Source organism: Talpa occidentalis, unplaced genomic scaffold (assembly GCF_014898055.3).
Source record: "Talpa occidentalis isolate TD23 unplaced genomic scaffold, MPIMG_talOcc4v2.1 talOcc4.12, whole genome shotgun sequence".
NCBI lineage: Eukaryota > Metazoa > Chordata > Mammalia > Eulipotyphla > Talpidae > Talpa > Talpa occidentalis.
The window spans coordinates 98,365,266-98,380,184 of record NW_023601212.1 but is presented as its reverse complement, the minus strand read 5'-3'; the positions used below and the strand labels follow the sequence as shown (position 1 = coordinate 98,380,184).

The 14,919-nt window shown below is 53.0% G+C and overlaps 1 protein-coding gene across 2 annotated transcripts in view; it reads left to right on the top strand.

The window, feature by feature from the left end:
- The window catches only part of ABAT (4-aminobutyrate aminotransferase), a 64,704-nt gene that overhangs the window by 33,914 nt on the left and 15,871 nt on the right, over positions 1-14,919 (top strand). The window contains exons 3-6 of one of the 2 annotated variants that reach the window (XM_037507627.1): positions 5,122-5,219; positions 7,136-7,165; positions 8,771-8,888; positions 12,303-12,352. In XM_037507627.1, the coding sequence (XP_037363524.1) occupies positions 5,122-5,219; positions 7,136-7,165; positions 8,771-8,888; positions 12,303-12,352 (296 nt within the window). Of the gene's footprint in view, positions 1-5,121; positions 5,220-5,562; positions 5,593-7,134; positions 7,166-8,770; positions 8,889-12,302; positions 12,353-14,919 lie in introns of those variants that run through there. The other variant, XM_054693855.1, reaches the window with a different exon arrangement.

Sequence of the window (14,919 nt, the reverse complement as noted above, 5' to 3'; positions counted from 1 at the left end):
AAAAATAAACCAAAGCCAGAACGATGCAGGTAGGAGTGAGAACAGGGAAAAGATGCCTCATCCCGTAGCTCAGTATGGGCTGAGCACCTACTGGGTGGGGAGGACCCCGAGAAAAGAGAGCATGACCCCCTGGGGCTCCAGCCACCTGGCACTCGGGGCTCCACCTTTGAAGGTCATTCTCAAGGGCGCCTGAATTTCCCCCCACACAACACAAGAGAGCAGTGGATGGAGACCACAGGGGCGGACTTGGGGCCTCTCCAAGGGGCAGACAGTCTCCACTTCTAGAGTGTGGAGTAGTAGGAGTTGTCCCTGCTCCCCCCTGGTATCTTGTACAAAAAGAAGAGGCGCCTGGGAAAGCACTTTGTTTCCACCTGCAATAAGAGGGGGAGCTCGTGTTCACACTTGCCAGCTTGGAAATGGCAAATGCCCGGAGGTCCCTAGCTCTGCATTTTCTAGGCGGGAACTGATTCTTTTGGCCACTTGTGCAAGATTTAGAGTGAGGTTTTTTCTTTTCTTTTGGCTGATCAATTTGGCATATCTACTACAATATATGGTTTTAAAATGCCACGACACATTGCTGGGAAGGATGCAGTGGCTCGTGGATGACAGGAGTGAGAGCTTATCTAAGCCCATTTCTACCTCAGACAAAGGAAACTGAGAAGCAGATAAATTACATTGCCCAGGGGCTCAGAGGAGCAAATGTTGAGCCAGTCTGGCCCCGGCTGCACCCTTAGCTAGTGTACTAGTTACCTGTCACCGTGTAACAAAGATCCCCTGACGTAGCAGGTTAAAGTCATATGCATTCTTATCTCACGGACCCGTGGATAAGATGCAGAGAAGGTACCAGGTGCTGCATGAGAGTGCAGTTGAGCTGTGGCCGGGGTACAGTCTCATCTGAAGGCTGGGGTTGTTGGGGGGCCAGCTTCCAGGCAGCTGGAGTCAGTGCTGCTCCCCACGTGGCAGCTGCTTCCTGGAAGTGAAGGAAGCAGGAGGAGCAAGTCCAAGCAGAAGCCACAGTGAGCCACAACACCCATGGGGTTTGCCTGGGCCGCTGTGACACCACCAATGATGAGAGTGTTGGCCCGAGATGCTGTTCTCATTGCACTGTTCCATGCAAAAAAAAAAAAAAAAAAAAGGTTTTATACGCTCATGTGGGTAAATGGAGGCTGGGAGAGGAGGCAGCGAACACGGCTATTGTGGGGTGAAGTCAGACACGGATGTTCCTCCCATTGATGCTTATTAATATTTTCCCCAATGAGCCTGTTATCAGACAATAAATGGGGTGGACAATGGTGGGGGAGATAAGATTTGCTTGAAAGAAGAGCCAAGCGAACAACTCCAGTTGAGCTTGACCTTGACTTTGGCCGGCTCACACATGGAGCCCTGGCTGCTTGGGGAGATGACATTCCTTTATTACTCTCGGTATAAAGATCAAGAGGATGTTGATAAGGTTTGATGGCTGTTTTTACCATTTGGGGTTAAACATTGACTGTGTTGGCTGGCGTGACCGCCAGGAGTGGTGAGCATGGTCCAGACCCAGGGGAACAGGCTGGAGTCATGCTCTGTGCCCGGTCTGGGTGTCAGGGCTCAACCCCCCTCCGGGGCCTGCTGCTCTTCATGAATGAAAACACTGCGGCACGCAACATTCATTCCAGCTTTGCTTCCTTGCGCTCCTGACAGTATTGCCCGTAGGGGAAGCAGGTTGTTTTGCTGCAAAGGTTTCATTTCAAAAACCCGCACTGAATGAGATGAAAGACCATCAGGTATAACCACACAATCTGAGAAAGGAGACCCACACTTTTCCGTGCGGCCACTGAGTAGCTGTGTGACCCTGCGCAAGTTGATGGACATTCCGAGTCTCTCTGTGTCTTCTGTAACTTGGGGGTGATATTCCCGCCTCGGGGCTGCGGGAATTCAGCAGGTCAGCCACGTAAAGGTCAGGTCAGCATAGCGTCCGGTCTGTTCCTCGCACAGGTTTCGTGCTCATGTGGCTTCACAGAAGGGATTCCAGAAAAAGTTGCCCTGACACCCAAGTTTGGTTCTCGTCTCTCATTGTTTATAGCATCATGCGCTGTCAGGAAGGGGGTATTTGTTGTCTTGGAATTTGGTTATTTTCCTCTACAAACTGAGATAGCCTGATAGTAGGAAAAGGAGAAGTACTGGACCTATGTTCCACCTCTGACTCTGCACCTCACTAGCTGTGTGACCTTGAGAAAGTCACCTCACCTCTCTGATCCTCATCTGTAAAATGGGACTAGCAACACCGTCTCACACAGCAGGACCCCAAGCACACGGCTAACGCCCCATCTTCCTTTTCCTGACAGCCCGGTTGCCCACTCTCTCACCAGGCCTGATTTCCAGAATCTCCGCTCAGCAGTCTTGGCCCCCTTCCATCCACACCCACAAAGGCTTGGCTCGTGGTTGGAGCCAATGCAGTTCTCGAAACAGTCCCGTGTGCCGGGCCCCGGGCAGCCCCAGCGCTTGGGATCTCTCCCCACTGTCCATCACGTCTCCTTTTCCTCCTAGTCTCGGCATCCCGGACCCTTTCAGCTGCCATTGCTCACCGCCTCCATTCCTGGCATCCCCCCTTGCCATTCCCAAGAATTCTGATGGCTCCAAAGTGAGGGGCAGGCATTTCGGGAGGACGGAAAGGAGGACTTGTGTGTCTTTATTTGAAGACAGCTTGCTCATTTCGAATTTTTCGCGTTCCCCCTTTGCTGGAAACAAAGTGAGATCAGCACCGGTCGAGAGCTATTTTTATCCAGAAATGCATCCCCGCTTCATGCAGGTCTAGCTGGAATCAGTCTCAACCAGTAACCCTGAGCTCTGGCCGAGGAAGAGATAAACAGTTCAGTGTAACACAACGTCATCAGCATGTTCCCTGCCCTTTGACTTGCTGCTAGTGGAAATAAGCTCTTTACAAATTCCTTTTTCACTTCGAGATCAAACAGAAGACAATAAGGGCCGGTTGCTTCATGCCTTAAAATCCAGCTGGATTTTAGCTGGATATTATGTTCACAGGACTATATACTTCATTGCATGATTAACTTGGAAACCTTATTTGATACCCAAAGCTGGTATGGAAAATTGAGAATGAATTGTTTTCTAGATATGATGGCTTTGGGTAATGTGGCAAGGGTGTGTGTGTGTGTGTGTGTGTGTGCACGCGTGTGCATGCATGTGTGTGTCCTGAGAGAGAGCAAGAAAGGGAAAGAAGAGGGGAAAACCTAGCTGGTTTTTTTTTTCACCTTCTGAGTTTAGTTTCCTCTCTTGGGTGATAGAAACACTAAGAACCACCCTCAGGGCTGTAGAAAGAGGAAGGAGATTATGTATAGCATTTCTAGAAACTATCTAGCGAGTTCCCACTTCGATGCAATTATGGCCACCCAAGGAAAAGTTGCTGCTACCGTTTTCCAGCCGCCACGCATGTGCCAGAAGATGAAAGACGGGCGGGACACTAACGGTGTGGTCAGCCCCTGGCTGCAGCCTGCCCCCTCTGTCGGATTCCCTGGAGCAGGCCCACGCAGGAGTCCATCAGCCCTGGGGTTGGGCCACCCTTTATGTCTCAGCGACATGCTGAGCTCCAAAGCCTCGTGGGGTGACCCTGGAAAACTCCCTCTCTGAGGTCAGTCCTCCACCAGCAATGTAAAATGAGTTTCCAACAAATCACTTGCAGCCAAAATTTTTTTTAAAAAGATTTATTTATTCATTTACACAAGATCCGGGGTACAGGCCAGATGTGCAGGAGGGTGAGAGGATTCACCAGAGACAGAGCAGGGAAACAGAACAGGCAGACTGATAAAATACACTGCTGAGCAGCGGGCGAGACAGGAGAGGTCTGCCGCGCCACGTGGGACCCTAGCAGGTCAGCTGGGATCGAACCAGTGCTGCAGAGGCTGCAGGCAGCTTCACAGAGTGGCGCTCAACCGCCTGCACCACCAGAGGAGGCCCCAAAACTTTTTTTTGACATCCACAGTGGAGACATTGATTAGCCCCTCCCACGGAATTTGGCTGGTGCAGCTGGGAGGAGGGAGCTCCTGCGTGCAGCGGGAAAGACCGGGGGCTTGACGTCTTACACAAACAGAACACCCCCAAGCAGAGATTGACCCCCACCCCAGATGCCAGGCGTGCCAGGAAACTCTGCTCGGTTTATGCATGTGGGGCTAGATTCGATTTTTACACCATCTGATCAGTCTTATCACCTGACCTTTCGTGAGCATCTCTCCATGTCCGGGAGGATTCAAGATTTCTACCTCGGGAGTATTTCTACCTTGGGACTCTGCCACTGTTGCACACTCAGGTCTGTTGTTACAGACGCCACTTCTGTTTTGTTTTGTTTTTGAGGTGACATCGGTGTACAACACTGCATATGACTTAGAGGTATATGATTTTCAGGTGCTGTTGCCGCACCAGGACACCATAGCCCTCCACCTTAGTCCACTGCTTTGCACCCCAGCGGCCCAGCCCTCATGCTCCCCAACTGGTCACCTCAGCCTACAGATGCCTGGGGTTTGTTATTAGTTTGGCTCTATCTGACCCTTTGCTTAGTGTCTCTAAATCCCACATATACTGACACCATCCGGTATTTGTCTTTCTCTGAAGCATCATCCCCTCCAGTTCATCCATGTTGTGGCAAATGGCTACAGCTCATCTTTTTTATAGCTGAGTAGTATTCCCTTGTGTCTACATGTCTTCCTAGTCCACAAATCTGTCACTGGACACTTAGGACACTTAGGTTGTTTGCATAACTTGGCGATTGTAAATTGTGCTGCAGTGGACACAGGAGGTCATGCTTGCCTTTGGATTCGTGTTTTTGCATCCTTTGGGTACAGTCCTGCATGTTTTTAACCTACATCTTTGTGCTCCATTCTCGGGATTTTCTCAGGATGAATCCTGAACAAGGGAGTGCCCGGTCAAAAGCACTGGGAAGCTCCAGAGCTTCTCCCGCTTCTCCAGCACTGGCCTTGCTGGTGTTGAAATCTGCAGTGTTCTGTGGTGCCCGGATCTGACCGGACCCCGTGTTCTGGGCAGTCTAGCTGGGTAGGGCTGAGCTCAGGCGCTGCCTCAGTTAAGGACAGGGGCTTGTGTTGCCAAGGGTCTCACCATCTCTGTTTTCTGCAGGGCCCAGACACATCAGTCAAGCTGCAGCCAAGGTCGACGTGGAATTTGATTATGATGGGCCGCTGATGAAGACGGAAGTGCCAGGGCCCAGATCAAGGGTGAGTAGAGCACAGCTGCATGGGAGGCTTTGGGAGAGAGCCAGTGGGGGTGTCTCGGATACCACTGTAGTGCTGCCTAGTGGTCGCCAGACCCCGGTAGCGTATGATGGTTCATCTTGTAGAGTGAGCTAGGAGGGAGGGCGGGCATTTCTCCACAGGCCTGGGGAGTGAGTGGCTGTCATCTGATCTAGGCTAGGTCTGTCATGGTCACAGTGGCGGCCTTACCCTGCCCAGGTGTCTCACATCCTCCAGCAAGCTGGACTGGGAGTTGTTCTCCTGGAAACAGCAGAGGGCACCACACTGTGGGTCTCCGGAGGCTAAGGCTCCACCCTGGCCCATCGTTACTCCCCCTCACTCTGTTGCCCAGATCAAGTCACATGGCTTCCTTTCAGTCCAAAGTCAAGGCTGGGGCAGAACATCCCACCTGTGGTGCAAGAACCGCAATACTGGATGGCACAGGGCATGGACAGCACATGCCCTTGAGCTTGACTGAGGCCAAAAAGGAGAGCTTTGCCAGAGGAGTGCATCTGTCCTAGGCAGGGGAAACAGTGAATGCAGAACTGTGCAGGGTGAAGTTGGGGGACACTGAATCCTGGGGCAGATGTCTGCGTGTGAGGTGGAAGAGGCACAAACCAGTCTGATGAGGAAGGTTGGGGTGTCTCAAAAATGCTGCAGAGCGGGCCTTCCTGGTGTCACTAGGGGTTAAGTCTCAGCACTATGAAGCTATCGCCAGCCGCTGCAGCTCAAGTTCAATCCCCCGCCAGGGAGCTACCCACATGGCGCAGCAGACCTCTCCTATCTCCCCACTGCTCCCCTCAGCAGTGTATTTCAGTAGATCCGCCTGTTCTGTTCCCCACTTTGTCTCTGGCCACCCCTTCACCCCCCACCTCTGGCCTATACCCCACCTCTTGTGTGCATTAATAAATAAATCTTTTTTTAAAATGCTGCAAAACCTGCATCTGGTGCGTCCTGGAACACTGACTGAACCTGACTCTGTGATGTGTTATCAGTACTGTTTCCCATGCATCTAAAAAATAACAGTGTGAACCTTGTTAATACAAATTCATTTTTTTCTTTGCACATTTTACCCGCAGTACCATGTTCTTTGGTATCAGAGGATTCCTCCTGTCATCGCAACTATATTATAAACTTGGCAAGCTTGGCACTGACAGACGTTGATTGTAGTTCTATTGGATATAGTTTGCTCACAAAAGGGGAGGCATTTTTCATGCATATTTCTTGGGGACAGAATTTAATTTAATAGCAATATACTTGGAATAATCTTTCATATTCTTGCATTAATCTTGTTTTGTATTTTTACATGGAAATAGATAATTTTATGACACTAATGGCTAAAGTTTATTTTATGTTAAATTATTTTTAGAGATGAAATCTTTCTCATATTAAGCAACAAGTTATAATTCCCAGTTTCTACACAGAATGCACAAATGATTTATAGTGTTTGTATTAAAATTATAAATAGTTCTTGAGAAGCAAATTAACATTTTCAGCTGGTATTCTTTTCCTAATGGAATGCTAAGACTTTTTTCTGCTTTTATGGACACTAGATAATATCTTCAGCTTAAATTTTTTGTTAAATAACTTAGCTGACTTTAGTCATTTTTTGTTAAATATTTTATTTTACTATCTTCCAAGTGTCTAAATACTTATTAAATATTTTAGTTTATTTTATTATTTTCCAATCTGTTGTACCGGCAGTTTAACTGGCAGCAGTGGGTTCCTGCCTATTTAAACTAAGCAACTTAAAAATATTTATAACACTGTTGACTCGCTAACTTTTAAGTTACCGGCATGAGGGGGAAATACCTCCAGACTTTGGGATGACTTCAAAGAGTCCAAACCCCTCTGGCAAGAGTGTATCCTCACCAAGATGCTTTTTTTGTTCTTGCCTGCAGGAGCTGATGAAACAGCTGAATATAATTCAGGTAAGTGGGACCAGCCGGCATGCCTTCCAGCCTTCTTGTTTACCATTCAGCCTTGGGCCACAGATGCTTCATCTGCGCTTTCTCTTAAAAAAAAAAAAAAAGCAGCTGACTTTTGTTCTGAACTTTTTTTCCTAATTCCTCCTGTGATCTCTCCTTTGACTCCTTGGTTATTTGCGTGCTGCTTAATTTCAACATTTTTGTAAACCGCTGGCAATTCTTTCTGTTATTGATTAATTTCCTTCCATTGTGGGTGGAAAACATAGCTTGTGTCATTTCGATCCTTTCAAATTTACTGAATCTTTTTTATGACCTTAGAAAATGTGCCTGTGCACTTGAGAGGAACTTGGCTCTGCCCTTGTGGGTGGTGTGTCCTGTAGATATTGGTGAGGCGCCCAGTTTAGAGAGCCCCTCAAGTCCATTTCCTTGGTAAGCTTCTGCCTAGGTTTCTGTCCATTTTGAATGCCAGGTCCAGAAGTCTCCAGCTATTCTTGTAGAACTGTTTCGCCCTGCGGTTCTGTCAGGGTTTGCTTCCTATCCTCTGGTCTCTGAGGCCGGGAGCACATGTGTTTACAGTTAAGTCTTCTTGGTGGGCTGACCCTTTAATCCTCATTTCTCGTCTCCATGCTGGTGACCTTTCTTCGGGCCTATTTTATCTGATAATAGTAGAAGCCAGCTCAGCTTTCTTACGACTGGGTGTGAGTCACATCTTTTTCCATTCGTTTACTTTCAACCTATTTCTATCCTTGAATTTGTGTGTCTCGTGTAGACAGCATCCAGATGGATCTTTTTGTCCAGCCTGACGGTTTGGAACTCTCACAGTTAAATGTTCTTATTGAAATGTTTTTATAGATAGATAGATATAGAGATGTCTTCCATTTTACTCTTTCTTCTCTATGTGTCTAGTATCATTTTTATTCTTTTGTTCCTCTTTGTATTTTGTTTGCTTTTGCATTGAGTATCTTCGTGTACCCTTTTCCTTTCTTTAATAATTATTCTATATTTTTCCCCAGTGGCTGCTCTGACCTGTGCCATATACATCTTATCAGACTCTACTTCAGATTTGTACCTGAAGTATATATTTATATCTCAACCACTTAATGTGACATATCAAACACATACAGAAACATTCATAAAATATGACCTACAGAGCCTCCCTGGTGGTGCAGTGGTTGAGTGCTGGGCTGCAGAGCTGCCCACAGCCTCTGCAGCGCCGGTTCGATCCCCGGCCGGCCAGCGAGGGTCCCACATAGCACAGCAGACTTCTCCTGTCTGGCCCGCTGCTCCCCTCAGCAGTGTATTTCATCAGTCTGCCTGTTCTGCTCCTTACTCTGGCTCTGGTGACTTCTCTCACCCTCCCGTGCTCTGACTGTACCCAATGCTCATATAAATAAATAAATTAATTAAAAATAAAAAAAAATACAACCAACAAATTAAGAAACTGTTTCAAAGAAAACAGCCCATGTAATGGCCCCTGGGATAAAAAAGGACCATGTCGCCATCAGCCAGAGGGTTTCCAGGAGAACAGAGAATGGGCGGGTGGTGGTCCTGACAGACAGAGACCCTGGGCACTGCAGCCAGCCTCACCCTTCTTCCCTGTTCCCCCAGAATGCGGAGGCCGTGCATTTCTTTTGCAATTACGAAGAGAGCCGAGGCAATTACCTGGTTGATGTGGATGGCAACCGGATGCTGGACCTCTACTCTCAGATCTCCTCTGTCCCTATAGGTAAGAGCTGGAAAATGCATCCCTGAACGTGACCTTCTCTCTTAGTTGTGCCTGTCCTGACTTTGGGTGCTTCTCCTGGCGGGTGCATCCAGGGGTGTTGCCCCCTCTCCCTTGAGGGCAGAGGAAAGGAATGTCTTTCTTAGTAGGTCTGTCGCTAGGGACTTTATATGTCTGCCCTTGTTTCCTCCCCCCACACCCTGCAAGGGAAGTATGAGTCAATGTCCCCATTTTGTAGATGGACAAGCAGAACTCGGAGACGTTAGCAGCTGGTAGAGGAGGCCTAGCTGGGCGTGAGCCAGGTCTGTGTGACAGTGTCCAAAGTCAGCGTCTAGGGCTGGATTTCCCGGATGAGGAGCCTGAGGCAGGGACTCTGTGCAAGGAGGGAGATGTCTCAGAAAAGAGGCAGCAGGAGGATGAGGTCGCCACCGGAGACTAGCCACAGCCTGATCCCTCTGGGTGGGGAGGGGTGGGGGCTCTGTAATATGGCTTATACCCCAGAGTTGGCTCGGGCTGAAGCAAATGGGCTGGACTTCCCCCCCGCCTTTTCCCCCCTCCCTACCTCCACAGCAGCTGGGATGGGGTGGCCTGTGCAGGACAGTGACCTGGTGGGGCACCAACAGCACCTGCCTCCCCTCTCAGCCACTCAGAGCAGGATGCTGCAGGAGGGCACAGTGGCAGATGGACAGACAGGGCTGGCCTGGAAACATAGGCAGTGCCTCTTTGCAGCCCGGGCACCGTCTCTTTGGCTGGTGGATTCCAAGCAGAGTGTCTGGTGAGGCTTGTCCCTTCCAGGGTAACACCAGGGCATCCTGGGCCCCCCTCCTCCTCCCCCACGCTGCCCTCCTAGCAACCTGGCACTTCCCCGGAGACCCCAGGTCAGGTCTCTCTCCTCCTCTGCTTTCCGCTGGAGCACTCCCTGCAAATGATTTATCTCCCACTAGATGCACCTAGATGGTAAGCGGATGATTTGTCCGTCCTGGGAAGTCCACGGGTCAGAAACGCCTTGCCCTTCCACGGCATCCCTGAGCCTATCCGCACTCTGCGTTGGATGGGCGGGTCGGATCTCCTGGGTTCGAGCCTGGCTCCACGGAGATCAGCCAGGGGCTGCGGGCCAGTGTCTCCAGGCCAACCCCTCCATCCCCCACCAGGGCTCAGCCACCTGCAGGGGTGGGAGGAGCAGGGGGCAGGGGGCAGCAGCCACTGTTAAAAGACTAGCACTTCTAAGTGTTCTCTGTCCGGCCACCCCTGCGCCTCCACCTGCAATCTTGGCAAGGGCCGTGAAGCAAATGCTCACTGAGATGTCCCTACACGCCGGGTGCTGCTGAAGCCCCCCGTATTATCTCAGTCAGTGCCCACAGCGTCTCTCAGCACCCAAACTGGTGGGGGGTGAGGGTTCCACGAGGTTCAGGGTTTTCCCAGCGTGGACAGGAGCCCCGGTCCTGATCCCATAAAGCTGCTTCTCAGAGAGCAGCTGCCCTACCCTGCAGCATGGGGCCCCCTAGAGTGGGCTTTCCCCATCAGAGGGCCAGGCTTGGCTTCGCAGCCATGAGACCACCTCCCTCTGAGGTTTAATGCGATTTCCCCGGAACGGGCTTATCTGCTGAGGCAGAAAAGCCACAAACACCCAGGCGGTGTGATAAGGAGCCAGAGCAGAAAGTCCTCTGGCCAAAAATGTCGGAAAAAGCCCACCGAGTGCTCCCTCCCGGGAATGAGTGCTCTTCCGCCTCGGGGCTGCTTGGGACTGGGCTGGGTGGGGGTGAAGGTGAGCAGCCCCCCTTGGCCTCCCTGCATCCCGCCCCCAGTCCGTCCTGGCAGCAGCCCAGGGAAATCACAGGCTTTTCGAGTCTCCTCACTCTTAGTCATTCGATCAGGAGACAGTCTCGGTGATACGGAGTCTTTAATCCCGGCCCTGCTTATCAGGGAGGCTGAGCACAGACCCCAGGCTCAGAGCCTTGGGCCTGAGTGATAGGAAGCCCCAGTTCTTGTGTGCATAAATAAATAAATCTTAAAAAAAAAAAGAAAGAAAAGAAAAGAAAGCCTCTTTTCAAATATGTTTATTTTTTTTTAAAGATTTATTTATTTATTTATACAAGATTGATTGATTGATTGATTGATTGATTGATTGATTTATACAAGTACTGGGCACAGTCAGAAGCACGCGGGAGGGTGAGAGAATTCACCAGAGCCAGAGCGGGGAGCAGAGCAGGCAGAAGGACCGAAGGACACTGCTGAGGGGAGCAGCGGGCGGCAGGAGAGGTCTGCCCACCATGTGGGACCCTCCTCCGGTGGCCGGGGAGCAGCCGGGGATCGAACCGGCGCTGCGGAGGCCGCAGGCAGCTTCGCAACCCAGCGCTCAACTGCTGCGCCACCAGGGAGGCCCTCAAGTATGTTTAAATTAAAAAGTGAATTGGTTTCAAGAAAACATGGCCGAGGCAGACTTGAGGAAGACCAGATCCTGTCCTGGGGCGATTTCTCTGAAACCCACTCCTGCTCCCAGATCCCAACTCATCTTTCCCAGATACAACAGGTCTGCGTCCCGGCCGTGTTGCCTGTTCACACCCTCAGCTGATACCCACTGGGCTGAACACTTGGCCACTGCCTTACACGAGGCCCCTGACCTCAGTGCCTCGCTGCCCTAGTCCTTTCCTGGGGGATGAGCAGAAGTGCAGCTTTTGAGCCCGGGGCACTCCCCGCTGTCTTGTTCCTTCTTAAGAAGAGAAGCTTCTGTTTATTGAGCACCTATTAGGTGCAGGGGACTCTGTTCCTTGGTCTAATCCTACAGCAGCTGTTTGGCTGCAGATGGATGCTCGGAGGCTTCAAGCCTGCAGGTCTTGGATGTCACGGCTCAGAAATGTGTGCGTTGGCTGTGGTGCACCTTTGTAGGGAAAGGTGGCAGGAGAGCATTTGCTGAAGCAAAGGGCACCCTAAGCCTGCTCTTGGCACCCCAGGCTCACCTGGACTGTCCCCGGGCTATGGGATAAGCAGAGGCTCCAAGGCAGGATCGGACCCCCGACTGCAGGCGGCGTCCCTCACTCAGTCCCTGAGCGGACACTTGTTGAGGTCTGGTCCCCCTGTGAGCCCAAGTTGGGGTGAGGGGGGCACACTTGTCTGGCTGCCCCTCCCAGCCCTGGTCTCCAGTTCCCTCTCACTTGGCCTTCGCTGCCTCTTCTGTCCAGTGTGAGGGTCTACAACCTGACCAAGCAGCAGCATCGCCTAGAATACTTGTTAAATATTTCTGGTCTGTACCTTGAGGGATCCTGAGTCAGGGAGCCTGGGGACCCCAGGAATGGGTCCTTCCTTCTGCAAAGAATAAAAAGCGCCCTCGTTGAAGAGAGTTTCTGGTGGGGAAGGAAGGGGGGCAGGGCCCGGGACCCCAGGCGGCACTGGTCTCTAACCGCACCCTCCTCTCGCCAGGTTACAGCCACCCTGCCCTCATGAAACTCGTGCAGCAGCCTCAGAACGCGGTGAGTCCTGGGGACGCGAGACCCCTGGGAGCTGGCCATTTGGGGCTCCTCCACGGCCTTGGAAACAGTCCCTCACCCACCCTCAGTCAGCCCGTCGTCCATAAATATTTCCTGAGCGCACCCCACGGCCTGGGCACGTGGGTCGCCTTGGTGAGCAAACCACAGGTCCCCGCTCCCGGCGCCGGTCCAGCCACATGTGCCGTGTCTGCAGAGAAGGGGGGGGCACAGCGTGGTGCCAGTGACAGTGACATGGGCCACACTGAGGGCATCACAGGGACCACACACCACACCCCACCTCAGCTAGTCTAGGGGGCAGGTGCTGCTGCCATCCCCATCTAACGGATGAGGCACAGAGCGGTCACGAGTTTGTCCCAGGCCCACAGCCAGGGAAGGAGCTGGGTGAGACCCACTGGAAGCTGGCTACGGAGGGGCCTCCGGACAGGGTATGACATTTGGAGAAGGTGCTGCCAAGTGACAAGTGAGGGAGGGACAGGGAACGGGGGGAGCCGGGGGCACCTTGGCATAGCAGAGGGTGGGGAGGCATCTGAGGGGACCACAGTCTCCACTGGCACCACTGACTGAGCTGGGGGTTCTTGGTGGGGGCGTCCTGCAGGATGCTCAGCAGCATCTCTGCCTCGCCCAGTAGATGCCAGGAGCACCCAGAGAGGGACAAGCCGGTGTCTGTGGGCACTGCCAGGGGTGGCTGGGGAGGGCACCCAGCTGGGAAGGCCAGCAGCAGAGGCCTTGTTGACACCTGTGGCCGCCCTCACACCTCCAAGGGCGACACCAGGCTCCCTGGGAACCCCTGTGCTCCGACTTGTTCTCATTTCCCTCCCTGGATGTCCCTAGTCGCCCCGTCCGGGCAGGGAGAGGGGTCGCTGGCCGAGGTGTGGGCACGGGGTCGGCTTCAGCAGATCCCTGCAGGCGGTATCCACAGTGGTGATGTCCACAGGGGCTCCTGCCTGCAAAGGTGGTGGTGGTGTCCACAGGGGCTTCAGGAGTGAAGTCATGGGGGCTTGCCCCAGACTCAGAGCGTCACACTTGTCCACATGTGACGTGGAATGTGATTCCCCCCAAAAAATGTAAGAAAGGCAGGGGTGGGGGCCGACCCCCCAGCCTTAAGCCCGGAGGTCCAAGAAGGACTCTCCCTCCTCACAGATGGGCGCCCCATCGGTTGTGGGGTTCGGGGCCCGCGGCAGGAACGAGCGCCTCCTGCGGGTGTCTGGCAGCCCGTTGGCGGCGGGCGGTGGGCAGCTCCCGGCTGTGTTTACTTTCAGAGCCGAGCTTTGTTTCAAAACGTTGTGCAGATCCCAGCTGCCTCGGCAGTTGGTGCTGAAAAAAGTGTCAACAAACATGTCACACGCGTTTGCAGTGTCAGCTGCCTTCAGAGGCAGAACGTCCCCACTGCACGTGACTCCAGGCTAAGCTCTGGTTTCTGGGGGTGCCCTGCTCCCCCACCCCCCCTGCCTGGAAGGGGCCCTCTTCACACCCCCCTCCACTGGCCAGACACCTTCCCGCTTGGTGGGAACCCCTGCGTCACCCCCTCACACACACCCTGTCCGTTCTCGCCTCCTGCAAAGCACCCCAAGCTGTGGTGGGGAAGCCTTTCCTCCCCGCGGCCGGGGCCGGCTCTGCTTCACCCGCAGCCCGGGGCCTGGCTCTGCCCTTTTGCCTGATGCCTGGACATCTGTTGGCTGCCTGACAGCTGACTGAGTCCCTGGTGTGTGCTGGGTCCTGATCTTGGCGCTGGGGTTGGGCAGTGAGGGTGCTGCCTTGCTGGGTTATAGTCTGGGCCGCAGTCTGAACCCCGTCAGGACCCTGGTCTGGCCCCAGGCAGGACCCCATCGGGGTGGCAGTCTGTGCTGACGTGGTTCTGCAGGACACTCAAGGCCTCAGATGGGGCCCTGGCTGACGTCATGGGCCCCGGACTCTTGGCTGGAGATGCTCTCGGGGAGGTGGTTACAGCATTTTACCTGTCCCAGGAGCCTCCTGCCAGGTCGCTGAGGTTCTGCCAAGGGGCTCCTCATTCCTCTTATACCCCAGCCACATCCCCTGAAACTCCAGTACAGTCGTCTCACAGCCGCAACAGATGGAGCCACGCTCCGGATGCACGGTTTGGGTTCCAAGTCCAGTTCTCATGTCACCTCGTTGGGGCGTCCACAAGTTACACAAGGGTTAGATGGGCACTGCGTGTGCAGGCTCACCCTGCAGCGAATGGCGCGCACAGTCTGACATCGCAGTGCCCTGGACGGACAGAGGGCAGCTGGCCTGGTCAGCGGAGACACAGCCACCCTGTGACCTCGGCCCTCCCACCGGTGTCCTTCACGGCCGTGACCCTCCCTGACCTGATGCCTGTCGTCTCAATGGCTCCGTACAAGCACCTGGCACGGGGTCCCCGTTTTGGTTCCCAGATGAGGCCCCTGGAGACCAGAGAGGCTCAGTGACTTGCCGCAGGTTGCACAGCCGCTTAAGCCAGAGCACATTCTCTTTGCACTGCGCTTTGGGGCTGCAGAGCCTGATTGCAAGAGTTCTGGAAACCTGTCCCCATTTGATTCAGCTACCCGCTG